At 31.5% G+C, this 13592-nt stretch overlaps 2 protein-coding genes across 2 annotated transcripts; both read left to right on the top strand.

The window, feature by feature from the left end:
• The first annotated feature begins 2128 nt into the window (after window positions 1-2128).
• On the top strand, window positions 2129-3940 carry LOC114177048 (O-Glycosyl hydrolases family 17 protein). The gene is made up of 2 exons (XM_028062276.2): window positions 2129-2533; window positions 2625-3940. The coding sequence occupies exons 1-2, from the start codon at window positions 2187-2189 to the stop codon at window positions 3760-3762; spliced, it is 1485 nt and encodes a 494-aa protein (XP_027918077.2). The 5' UTR covers window positions 2129-2186; the 3' UTR covers window positions 3763-3940.
• A 3681-nt stretch (window positions 3941-7621) lies between these two features.
• On the top strand, window positions 7622-13104 carry LOC114177757 (uncharacterized). The gene is made up of 6 exons (XM_028063266.2): window positions 7622-9018; window positions 9751-9848; window positions 11334-11358; window positions 11900-12020; window positions 12128-12262; window positions 12463-13104. Exons 1-6 carry the CDS (start codon window positions 8496-8498, stop codon window positions 12665-12667), a joined length of 1107 nt encoding a protein of 368 aa, XP_027919067.2. The 5' UTR covers window positions 7622-8495; the 3' UTR covers window positions 12668-13104.
• Window positions 13105-13592: the final 488 nt, after the last annotated feature.

Here is a 13592-nt window from a genome sequence, read left to right as displayed (position 1 = left end):
AAAGAAAACTTTCTGGAGTTTTTTTTTTCATATTTTCATTTTTCTTTTCTCTGCAGCGAGGCATAATGGCAAGGCAACATGAGAGTGGCGGCAGTGATGAAAAATATTTAAGTCTTCCTTGTTATTGTTAAGGTGCAATTAGTAATTATGGAAATACGATTTCTGACTTCCATTTATTTATTTATTTATTTATTTTATGAATGCTTTCTAATGACTCTGTTCGTACGTATCATACAAAGTTCAGTTGGGTTGGACCTTGTGAATTCATAGTTTGCACGTGTAAACTTTAGTAAAACAAATCAGACGACGGCAGTTTTTTTCCGAATATCCTATCAATTTTTTTTGCACCCCGTTATTTCGGATTTTATTTTCTAGAATACAATAAATTAATTTTGAAAACATTTTTCCAGAACAGAGTGAGTATCTTCCAGAAAAAAAATATATCCAGAATTGATTTAGTGATTTTTGGAAAATAAAATTCGGAATGATGAAATGCATTGAAAAAATTGATAGGGGCAGGAAGAAGTGACTCACACGTTTCAATTTACTATTTAAATATTTAATTGTTCTTTTAATGTCTCCAATCTGGACACTTTATACTTCTATTCTCAACTTTCTTATATTAGTCTAGTTTTTGTATTTTTAAAATTACGTAAATTGTATTTGATTATTTGTTATACTTGAAATTCTGAAGTTTCTATTTCATATTTATCTAGAGGGCTCCAATGATTCTGGGATATACGGTAAATTTTTAAGTTTGGTAATTAGATATTTTAATGAAAATTCGAAAGATATTTCAATATATGGCGTTGGGATTTAAATAAAGGAAGTTTAAGGACTAATTATTTTTATGGTGAAAAATAAATTAACCCCAAAATTTTTGGAACATTTGTTTCAGAAATATTACTTTAAAAAGCTCATCCTAAAATACATTTCAGAAATTGTGATCCAAAATTTTATTCCAAAAATTGTTGGAAAGGTTGTTCCTGAAATTTTCGTAAATATATAGTCTGAAAGTCACTTTTACAAAAAAATAAAATGTTATTTTGAAAATTTGTGAGGTTGTACAAAGAAATTGTGAAGGTGCAGGAAGTAAAAGATACCTGTTGGATGACAATTTTCTGCACTGAGAGAGGCAGGGCACCTAAATCTTAACCCCTAACAACAATCTAGGTCCCAACTTTTCCGGCTAAAAAGAGATACAAAATGAAATAATAAGAAGGTAAACAAAACTAAAATGGGAAAAAAACATTTTTTTCAATTTATTTATTTATTTTTTAAATAATTATTTTGAAACTTAATAAATTTCAAAACTTAATAAATTTTAAATAAGAAGTTAGTTGTTAACTTGAGCGAAAATTTAAAAAAGGAAATAAAAAAGTGATTTGGGAACGAAATATTTTGTTAGTTTTGAAACATTTTATTTTATAAAAAAAATATTGCAATCTAGCTTTTAGTGAGTAGGAGTAAACAGGAAGGAGCAACATGCAAAAAAAAAAAAAAAACTTGGTGCAGAAAACTAGAAGGATTCTACATTTAAAAAAAAGTTAATTATTTAGTTATTAATTTTTAAAATAGTTTTCAAGAATTACAACAACAAAAGCACTTTAAAACAAACAAACATGCCATCCCGCTTACTGTTTCTCTTAGTTGCTATTCACGGAATCATGATGTTTTGCTAGTAACATGTCTCGTTGTATGTTCAAAAAGTTTCTTCTACCACTATGTATAAAGAAAATTGATTCCCTACCATAAAGTGTAAATTAAAAAGGCATGTTAATAAATAGTACATTAGTAGACAACACAAAGATAGAGAAACCAAAAAAGATCATAGACAATCCAAAAACCTAGGGGAATATGTATTAGAATTAAAAAAAAAAAAAAAAAAACTTTGCTTTTTAGTCTTATTCTACCTTTCTTTCCTAGATTGTTCTCCCTCTCCTACTACTTACGCACTTCCAAGAAAAACAAGAAAAGGGTTATGCCTTGGCTTGGTGAGTTTAAGAATCCAGTGCTTTGTTTACTCTAAATGCAATTCTTTACGTAACTTTCTATTCAATAAAAGGACATCATTTTCCCTCCACTTTGTTTAATATATTCCATTCTACTCAGAGAAATCATCTTCATATAGGTCAGTGTTGGGACAAAGGGTACTCAGAAAAACATAGGTAGGAAAAAAAAACAGCATGGGATTCAGACATTTTAGTACGTGTTTTTTGTTAGCACTATGTATTCTAAGCCAAGGTTTGGCAAAGGGTGCTCATGGCTTCGCATGCAACTGGGGAACGCGTTTAACACACCCTCTTCCACCTCAAATAACTGTGAAACTGATGAGAGACAATGGATTCAAACAAGTGAAGCTATTTGAGGCTGATCCTGCTGCACTGAAGGCTCTTGGAAATTCTGGCATTCAAGTAATGGTTGGCATACCCAACGACCTCTTAGCAACCCTCGCTTCCAGTGTCGATGCTGCCATTGCATGGGTCAACCAAAATGTATCCAACTACATATCCAAAAACGGGGTTGATATAAGGTTATATATATATGTATATATACAACTACACCTCTTTCTTTCAATGCTTTTTTCTCTTGTCTTGCTTAACAAGTGTTTGAAAAATTGCCAGGTATGTTGCTGTGGGAAATGAAGCGTTTCTGAAAACATACAATGGTCGGTTTGTGAATTCAACTTTTCCAGCAATCCAGAACATTCAAGCAGCGCTTATAAAAGCAGGATTGGGAAGGCAAGTGAAGGTGACAACGCCGTTAAACGCAGATGTGTATCAAAGTGACAGTGGTCTTCCATCAGGGGGAAACTTCAGGCCTGATATTCATGACCAAATGATCTCCATAATAAAGTTCCTGAGCCAAAATGGTGGCCCTTTAACCTTCAACATCTACCCATTCCTCAGCCTTGATGCTGATCCTCACTTCCCAAAAGAATTTGCGTTCTTCGATGGCTCAGCTGCCCCTGTGGTTGATGGCTCCATAACTTACACCAATGTGTTTGATGCAAACTATGACACTCTCATCACAGCTCTTGAGAAGAACGGTTTTGGGCAAATGCCTGTGATCATTGGAGAGGTTGGATGGCCAACAGATGGAACAGCCAACGCCAACATAAAGAATGCTCAAAGGTTCAACCAAGGCCTAATCGATCGCATTGTGAAAAGGCAAGGAAGTCCCAAAAGACCAACCCCACCTGATATCTACTTGTTTGGATTCATAGATGAAGATGCCAAGAGCATTGAGCCTGGCCCTTTTGAAAGGCACTGGGGTGTCTTCAACTTCGATGGTTCCATCAAATACCCTTTAAATCTTGGTGGCGGAAAACAGCTAGTTGCTGCAAGAGGGGTGAGGTATTTGCCAAAACAATGGTGTGTCATGTCAACTCAGGCCAGTGTTCAAGACCCTAATGCTTTTGCTGAGAGCATGAGCAAAGCATGCACATATGCTGATTGCACACCTCTTTTTCCTGGTGGATCTTGCAGTGGATTAGACGTAAGAGGCAATGCTTCGTATGCATTCAACATGTACTTTCAGACCATGGATCAACGCAAAGATGCATGCAATTTCAATGGCCTCTCTGTCATCTCTAACATCAACCCTTCACCCCCTCAAAGCTCTTGCCAGTTCAAGATCATGATCGATCTGGGGAAGCATGAAAGGAAGTCCACCCCTCCTTCCGATGCACCGAAACTAAACTCAAAGGTCATGCTGCTGTTAAGCTTCATTTTCACCGTGTTGTTGCTGCTTTGTGTGTAGGTTTTTTTATTCGTCTTCTGCAGAGATTCACAACTTCACGTACGCCACCAATTTTTTTCTTTATTCATTTAATTATTTTCCTTTCTGTGTCTGTATTATATCACTTTCGAGTAGATTTTCAGCCTCGTACATGATCAATGAATGAATAAAATTGATCTCGTTCTTCAAGTTTAGCCAATTTTTATTCCGCGAACATGTTACTATATCGGTTTTTGCAGTCTAGATATTTCCTTTCTGCAGCTTACTTTTATAAGATTAACAAAGTTTCGGTCTTATCTCAAATTTAAATATTTATAAATATATTTAATTCTTAATTTTAATGTATCTAATGTTTAAATTTAATAAATTTCTAGAATATAATTATTATTGAGATATTGGCATGCATATTAGTGAATGCATAGTCAACAATAGCATGTTAACTAGAACCAAATTTACCTATCAAAATTTTATTTAACCTTTGGTTTTAGTCATGAGTAGGGATGACAACGGGGCGTGTACCGGTTTTACTATCCCATATCTATTCCCATAAAAAAAATTCATCCTCATCTTCATACTCAAATCTAACGGGTATCGAACTTTTGTCCCATTTCCATCCCATCGGATAACGGGTATAATCTCGTACCCATACCCATACCCACTTTTTACTATTTCAATATTAATTTTAATTAATTTTTATAAAATAATAAAAAAATATGGTAAAAGAAACATAATATTGTCAAATATTCGATATCAAATACTTTAAAATAAATTATAATTGTTTATATTTTAGATCATAATACCAAATAAAATTTCATAAGAACCAAAACTATTATTAAATTTGCAAATATTAATGAAACATGATTGATAAAATTAAAAATATTTTTTTTAAAATATAAAAGAAAAATAAATATTCAAATAAAAATATTTTTTAAATATTTGTTTATTTCAATCTTTTAAATTCTAATGAATCTCTTTTTTATACACTAATAAAAATTACAATACATCATTTGATCAAAATGATACAAAGAACAAATAATAATCATAATAAAAGTTTAAAATAAATTATAATTATTTATATTTTATATTATAATACCAAATAAAATTTAATGAGAACTAACACATTTATTAAATTTACAAACATTAATGAAACCTAGTTGATAAAATTTAAAAATATTTAAAAAAAAATATAAAACGAAAACAAATATTCAAATTAAAATATATTTTAAATGTTTGTTTACTTCAATCTTTTAAATTTTAATGAATCTTTTTTTTATACACTAATAAAGAATTATAATACATCATTTGATCAAAATGATACAAAGAACAAATAATAATCATAATAAAAGTTTAAAATAAATTATAATTGTTTACATTTTAAATTATAATACCAAATAAAATTTCATGAGAACCAACACATTTATTAAATTTGCAAACATTAATGAAACTTAGTTGATAAAATTTAAAAATATTTTTTTTTAAATATAAAAGGAAAACAAATATTCAAATTAAAATATATTTTAAATGTTTGTTTACTTCAATCTTTTAAATTCTAATGAATCTTTTTTTTATACACTAATAAAAGTTATAATACATTACTTTATCAAAATTATACAAAGAACAAATAATAATCATAATAATAAAACTTTAACATGTATCTTGTATCTTTTGAACTTCAATTATATTGGATGGTGATAAAAAAATATTCATAACAATTACATTAAATTTTTATATTGTAGTAAATAAAAGTTATTTATTCAATTATAGTGAGAAAAGTACAGTATGATTGATAATGAGTTAAAAAATAAAAAATAATTAGATAAAATATATCAAAATAGTATTATACATAATGAAAATAAACAATAAATAAAAATATTAAAAAATTAACAAATGCTTGCAAACAATTTGAGAGACTATTAAAAGAAATCGCACAAAGCAAAACAAATGTATAATTAAGGGTGTTATAAGTTCCAAAATATCTTAGGGATTTAAGAAAATTTTTCAAATATCAACATATATACTCAACGGTTGAGAAATAACAAAAATTGTTTTAGCGAAACAAAATAGTTCTTCAAATGAAATAAAAACTAATAATAATAAGTAAAAGCTTGTTTTTTTATATTACCTAGTAAACGAAAGGTTTGTGCTGTTAAATACTTAAATTAAGAGTATTAAACATTCTGATGTGAAAAGAAAATATATAATAAATAAAAATATTAAAAAATAATAGAAATATTTAAATGTGAGACAAAAAAAAATTTAATTCACATACATCTTTTTAACATAATTATATAAAGGTTATGATAAGATACAAAATATAATTAAGATGCGAATGAGTTTCATGACAAGCCAAATAATTAGAAGAAATAAAAAATAATATATATATATATATATATATAGTTACTTGATTAATTGTGAATATTTTAATAATTTAAACGGGGACGGGTATTATGGCGGGGATATGTACATCCTCATACCCAATTAAAAAAGTCGGGGATTTCCATACTCATACCCAGTCAATGCAAAGATTTCCCGTTAAAACGGAACGGGTTTGGACAATACTTACGGGACGAATTTATTTACCATCTCTACTCATGAGACTTAATTATGATGGTCAAACTTCCCAATTTAGTTTTAAACAGTTACAATTTTAAGATTTAGGGTTGGTAAAATTAATTATTCTCAATTAACTTTTTTGTGTGTATATACTCAATTTAGTAGAGTATCAATGAGTTCCATTATATCAATCCATTTCTAATGAAAAAATTGATCTTCATCTTTATTTCATTTTCATATTTAATTGATAGAATAATTTTCTCATTTTGGCATATTAATATTTTTTTTACTATTTTAATATTAATTAATTAATTTCTATAAAAGATAATAAGAAAAAATTTAATTATAAAAAAATTTAATATTAAAAAAATTTCATTTACTCAATGTCAAAAATTTTAAAAGAAAACAATATTTTGATAAGAAATATTTACTTTGATATACTAAGTCAAAAAAAAAGTTATAGATCGAAGTTAGAATTTAATTCAATTATTTCACCAAGAATAAGAAATTATAAAATTAATAAATTTACTGTAAATATATGTTTGTGACTATTAGATAATGTTTGTACAAAATAGAGAGCATATTCTCCCCATTTAAAACTAGAGAAACATATATAACTTGGAATCCGAATAAATACTCCGTTAACAAAATCCACACAAAAGATAGAGTCTATTTTTCTCTTAAAATTCGAATAAAAACGCGATTTAAATAACTCCAGTTATCAATTTAGAATTTTTTTTATGGTTCTCGACAAACAAAAGTTACTGTGTTAGTTCTTCTGGGTAAAAAATATGTTTTTTTTTTTTACAGCTTAATTGTATCATTTTATTTTTTATTTTAAAAAGATGTTTATATTTTAATTTTTGTTTTCAATAATTTTTTAATTTTTTTCTGTAAATATTTGTAGATCCCCGTAAATTATAATATACAAATGAAATACAATTCTAATAAGATTGAATTTTTCTTAGTAAAGGAAAGAAGATGAAGAATTCTTAGAGCCATAAACAAAAACAAAAATTATAGAAAAATTATTAAAAGTCATAAACAAAATAAACAGATATATAAGTGAGAAAAGATGATTTAAGGAAATAAAACATAAAGGCATCAGAACACAATGATGAGTATAATTCGGTATGTGCATTGTGGACCCTCACAGCCTTGGATGGCCCAAACAATTTGCACCACAATAAAGAGAGCCCAACGAAATAATACAAAAACATAGAAAATGTGAACAAAACAAACTTTTTCAGAAAAATAAATCTAAATAAAAAATAAATAAAATAAAAAGTTGGTAGGATATAATATAAAGAGTGATGGATGGTGATGGCTCCAGCACCCCGATTTTGTTGTACGAAAAGAAGGAGACGAGAGGAGAATCGAAAATGATGCCCTAATTTCCGTGTTAACCACAATTAACTTTCCTCTATTATCCAACCTTCCCTTTAAATTCTCCTTTCTATCATCCAAAGATCACTCTATTGCAGAGTCTTATCTGTTTCTGCATGTCCAATGCTTCATTCTAACGTACAAAACCATAATTTTGAATCTGAATAATTCTTAAACAACCCGGAGAGATTAGAAGTAATAAAATCACCCATATCGGTTCTTTATTTTGTTCGTGCATATTTAGCCCCATCGAAGTTTCTTCATCTGGGTGTTTGTTTATTGGATCCGGGGCATTGTAAGATTTGATCTTTCGAACATCATATGGTTATCGAACGTACCCATTTTCTGGGTAATTGGGAATGGTTGCCTCAGGTTTCACAGTCCCGTTTCTAGGGTTTATGTGGGTTGTATTTGGAGGATACCCTCTGACTCGAAACGAGTTTGACCGCGAAAAGATCGAATGGTTGCCTCAGGTTTCACAGTCCCGTTTCTAGGGTTTATGTGGGTTGTATTTGGAGGATACCCTCTGACTCCAAAGGAGTTTGACCGCGAAAAGATCGACTGGTTGCCTCAGGTTTCACAGTCCCGTTTCTAGGGTTTATGTCGGTTGTATTTGTGGGATACCCTCTGACTCTAAACGAGTTTGACCCCGAAAAGATCGGTTCTTGGTGATCGCAGTGTTCAATTTAATGAGTACTGGGATCGATTCTTTTTTCGAGGGAATATTTTCTTTTTACCCGTGAGATTTATCCGTTTAATATTTTCTTTATTTTTCTTTTGATGGTGATCTACCATTTCAAGATTCTGGTGTTATTATGTTTAGATTAAAGAACTGTGAAGGCCCTGTGCGGTTCTTGTATCAGCAAGCTCGGCATCACCCTCACCATAACAATCTCATGGCTTATTTAGTAGGTTTCGATCCTTGCTCTCGCTTGAGCAGGGCCTTTTCGCAGTACCCTTCTCTCTCTTCTTCTGATCGTGGCTGCTATTTGTCTTTCCCACTTCTCCATAAACTTGTTTATGCTAATGTTTTTGGGGTTAGAAGAAGCATTGGTTTTGGTCGTAGAGGTTGTGGCTTTGATACTAATGGTAGTTGTAGTGGTAATGGTGATTGGATCTTTGTGAGGGCTAAGGCGAGGTCCCGTGGCTTTGCATCGAATCGTCACCCCCCGATGTTGGCTGATTTGGAGCGAAGGAATTCTGTTAAGGGTGACGAATTTGATGCTACTGTGGTCAAGATTGATAACGGATCTGTAAATGGAAGTCCTGCTAAACCTCCTTGTTTCAATGATCACCGGTTGTCCCAGAAAGTGGTTGTTGCCGTTGATGTTGATGAGGGTATGTATATAAGTTTGCATGCATGTGGCACTCTTTTATTATATTATGGTGTTTCTCAGAGTTTTATATGTTGTGTCATTTAACTTATTCTTATGAATTAAGTATACCTAGTGCAGAATCTTGACTATGTTCCAATCCTTTAAAAATGCAAGGAGTATTGCTTTACTGGATGTCATTTCCTCTGTTTTTTTTTTCTTTTTTAATATGTTTCAAACATAATTGAGAAAAGAAAAGTCAAAGTCCCCTCTCCAGGTGAATGAACTGGTCTGATTATATCTTGAATTGTTCAAAGCTTCGTCCATATCACATGTGTGTTTGCTTGAATCTAACTTGGTCAATATGTGGGTTGGAGCATTCTTTTCAGCATGGGATTGAGATAAAATAAAATATAAGGAAATTATTGTCTCAATTTGTTAAATAGAACTCATTAACTTGTTGGAAATTGTTTGAATTGTGCAGTGACCAGAGATTCTATGATAGGAGATAAGGAAGGAAGATTCTTTTGTCATTGATTGATACATTGACCCCCTTTTTTAGGCTGTGTGATTATCTCTTTTAATATGCAACAGTTTGCAGAGCGATAGCTTGCCTAAAATTATAGATATTCTCTTTTAAATAGAATCAATGGTAGATTGACTAATATGTATTTTGATTCTTGGATTATCCACTTGTGTTCTATTTTGATTCTTGGATTATCCACTTGTGTTCTGATGTTTCCCCCCATATAAACAGTATTGGGAAACTTCGTGTCAGCTCTCAACAAGTTCATTGCAGATCGATATTCATCCAATTATTCAGTTTCTGAATATCATGTATACGAGTTTTTTAAGGTACTATTGGCTGCTTCAGTAATTATATATTTTGATGATAAGTAATTGAAATTTATCAATTTTTTTCTTGGACAATTAAATATGACTTAAATACTTTTTTGGTTCTCATTTTTGCATAATAGTTAGTTGCGGTTGGTCCTCATTTTTTTGGAATGTTTAAAATGATCCCTATTTTTGCAATTTGTGTTTAATTTGGTCCTTTTATGTGACGCCATTTAAATGAGTAATGGAGCACTGTACAGGTGGTACTGTTTGCATTACATCTACCATCTTTTAATTACGTGGATGTGAACAGAAGAACAAATTCTCTTCATGGTTGCTGCCTCTTTATGCTGGTATAACTTGAATGTTCGATCAAGTGATGATGCTAGCTCCTTAGAAAATGTAGAGGATGTATTTGAATGTAGGAAAGATGAAGACATTGATCAATATGTATGGAAGGAAAACTTTTGACCATGTATTTGGGTATAACATTGAATTAGCCTTGTCTAATGAAGAGACATGACAAAATTCGTAATAGACCAAAGCCTATATATAGCAAGGATGTTCTCTATTGTGTCCATGTCAATCTGCAAGATTGTTAGCAGTTTTAGGGACATTGGAATACCAAATGGAAAAGATGAAGAGGTTGTTGGAGTGCGGCATGAGAGAGAAGCCTACAGTGAAGTTTTTGTTGGGAGAGAGAAGGGTTTTGTTTTGAGATGGTTGCCATGGAGAGTTTGATATGTTGAAGGATGAGAATTGCTCTTGGGAGAAAGAGGGTTGAAGATTGAAGAGGAAGAAGAAAAAGGGGGAAAGACATGGTTTCAATCTCAAATCCCTAATTACAGGGTTTCCCCAAATCCCTAATCCCTAATTTTAAAACTAATTTCTCCAAATTATTGTACACATAACAAACAGTGCCACCTGTACAGTGCTCCGTTATTCATTTAAACGGCGTGACACAAAAGGACCAAGTTAAACATAAATTGCAAAAATGAAGATCATTTTAAACATTTGAAAAAAATTAGGACCAACGACAATAAACACTGCAAAAATGAGGACCAAATAGGTATTTAAACCATTAAATATCAATATTAAATTACAGCAACTTGAATGTTCTTTCAGAGGCTCCTTTATACCCCTCATTCATCAGTCTTTTATATGATTATGTAGCATTAGAAGGGATTGCCAATTTTTGAGATTTGGCTTACATGTGTTGCATTAGTTTTGTTTGTTGGTAATCCTTTGGAATGTAATGTTATATACATCAGAATGACAGGTCTGTTAGCTCGGGGCTTTAAAAATTCGCAATTTGTTTGAGTTTCTTCTTTATTTTGTCAATATATTATGGGTAGGGGGGCTCCCTTTCATAATGAGATGGAGCATCATTGATAATAATTATAATTTATAAGCACTTCTTGCAATCTCTTTAGCCCATTGTATTGCTAGGAATTTGTGCTTGTATGTGTGGAGTCTGATCTGCACCCGTCATTTTTGTTGCAGATATGGAATTGTTCACGTGATGAAGGTAACTAACCATTTATTTGTCATATTTTCACATCTCATTATGTGAATGGTTTTGCTATTCCATTTCTCTTGGAAATATTTTGAATGTAAACCATTTTATTCTCATTCGATTGTCATCAAACTCGTGGATTGAAATATCTCTTGTTTTGAAATCCGGGTGATCTTTCTTGAGTTTCCAGTCCCTGTAAATCTAGTTGCTAAATGCATCAAATTCTGATTGTTTTTCTTTCCTGATTAGCTTATTATTGAGGAGTAAGCCTAATGTGTAGTCATTGAACAACTTAAACTGGTTTTTAATGGTATGGCCAGTCAAATGTTTTTGCCATGTATTTCCGTAAGGTACCATGCTAAGGGCAATCAACCAACCTTCCAACCTTTTCTGAAAATAAAACAGTCTTTCAGATGTTTTGGCAACTAAGCTAAAGCAAGCTGTTCAATATTTTTATCATGTTTCTAATGTAGAAATCTAATGGAGTTCTTGTAACTCCTTTTTAACCTTCCGATGACTAATGGAGTGGTTGAAAATAATTTTTGTTCTGCAGCTGACATCCGTGTACATGAATTTTTTAAGACACCATATTTCAAGTCAGGGATCCACCCTCTTCCAGGTGCTCATTCGGCTCTTCAGAAGTTATCAAGATTTTGTAGCCTATCAGTTGTAACGTATGCTTTTATATTGAATTTTTTTTTCAAACTGTAAAGGAATCTTGGCAGCATTGACTAACTACAGGTATTGTGATATGATTGTGATATGATTGTGATATGATCAGTTCACGGCAGAATGTAATTAAGGATCACACAATCGAGTGGATAGAGAAGAATTTTCCTGGACTGTTTCATGAGATTCACTTTGGTAACCACTTTGCTCTTGATGGTGTGTCAAGACCAAAGTCAGAAATTTGTAGGTAAAGTCCCTTAATTCTGTTTGATGTTGACCATGTTTCAGATTTAGATCCCATTTTTTTCTACTTTCTTTCTCTTCATCCAAACTATAGAACTGCAAAAACTGAAGAGAATTAGAACTCTCATTTCCTCACTTAAAGCAAAAATATGTGATTTCAAATGTTTGTTTAGTGATAGATTCTTGATGCACTGGCATTGACAGGTCCTTAAATGCCAAGGTTCTTATCGATGATAACCCTCGTTATGCCCTAGAGTGTGCTAATGTTGGAATTAGGGTCCTGCTCTTTGATTATGAAAATTCATATCCTTGGTGCAAGAGCGAGTCTGCGGAAGAACACCCTTTGGTGACTAAAGTAAAGAACTGGGACGAAGTGGAACAACAATTAATGTCATTGATTGCCTCTTAGTCTTTAAATCCTGTGACAAGAATTTGTGGAAAATCACCCTTTCTACATGAAGTTCTTGTTGTTAGAAACATGTTATATATATATAGATATTCTTCAAGACATGAACTCACTTGAAGTGGCTGCAAGAGGACCACCCAGAGGTTTAGGTAGGGTGATCTTAAAGAACTCTAAATAACAGGAATATGATTTTTCCATTTTGAGCAACTTAAAGGAAGATTGGAATAGGAGGGTTGTTCATTTTGGCGTAAGCTATGGTGAATTTACCATACGTATAACCAGGCTAAGATTTGTATAGACCCTCTATGAATGTTGGAGGAAAATCTAAGTAATGTTTCTTAGGCTATCCTACATTCAATCTTAACTATCAAATTTATGATCTCTGATGTTGAACATTGATTATACATGAAATACAAGTGCAAAACCTCGGGTTTTAATCATTTGATTCTTTTGGGTTTGTTTTACTGCTCTTTTATCTGTTTGTTTCGTGGAAATTCAAGCCCAAAAATGGTGAAACGTATAAATCTCTTCCATCTTTGTCCAACAAAGGTATTTCTTCCTTCACCTGAATTGTTTTTTCATTGAGCTCCCTATTTGTTGAAAAAATCTAGAATGTTCTTTTAGAATTTGGAAATAAGTTTTGGATAGAGTACAATCAAGAAAACATTTCAGAATCTTCAAATACATTATGAATTATTCAGTCTAGATACATTTTATTGCTTAGGGTTTAAAAAATTTTATGGACATTTATCTTGTGGATTAAATTTATCTAACCTCTAAAAGTCACGGATTGAACTTTAAACTTATCCTTTGTGTAATTTTGAAATACGAATTTATAGAGTCTGGCTGAAATAACAATTGTAATATGAAAAGGTAATATATATGCTAGCATTATTAACTATCTTCTTGAACCTTAAATCTGGATTAA

This window comes from Vigna unguiculata, chromosome 3 (assembly GCF_037176805.1).
Source record: "Vigna unguiculata cultivar grain cowpea cultivar isolate G323 ecotype 2 chromosome 3, ASM3717680v1, whole genome shotgun sequence".
In the NCBI taxonomy this organism is placed as follows: domain Eukaryota; kingdom Viridiplantae; phylum Streptophyta; class Magnoliopsida; order Fabales; family Fabaceae; genus Vigna; species Vigna unguiculata.
The sequence above is the reverse complement of the archived record's forward strand: the minus strand, read 5'-3'. Positions and strand labels throughout refer to the sequence as shown.

Coding starts and splice junctions, on each gene's coding strand:
- LOC114177757 (XM_028063266.2), top strand. CDS start 8,496: ATGTTTAGATTAAAGAACTGTGAAGGCCCTGTGCGGTTCTTGTATCAG. Junction 9,019..9,750: donor TGCCGTTGATGTTGATGAGG/GTATGTATATAA, acceptor CCATATAAACAG/TATTGGGAAACTTCGTGTCA. Junction 12,263..12,462: donor CCAAAGTCAGAAATTTGTAG/GTAAAGTCCCTT, acceptor TGGCATTGACAG/GTCCTTAAATGCCAAGGTTC.
- LOC114177048 (XM_028062276.2), top strand. CDS start 2,187: ATGGGATTCAGACATTTTAGTACGTGTTTTTTGTTAGCACTATGTATT. Junction 2,534..2,624: donor AAAAACGGGGTTGATATAAG/GTTATATATATA, acceptor AAAAATTGCCAG/GTATGTTGCTGTGGGAAATG.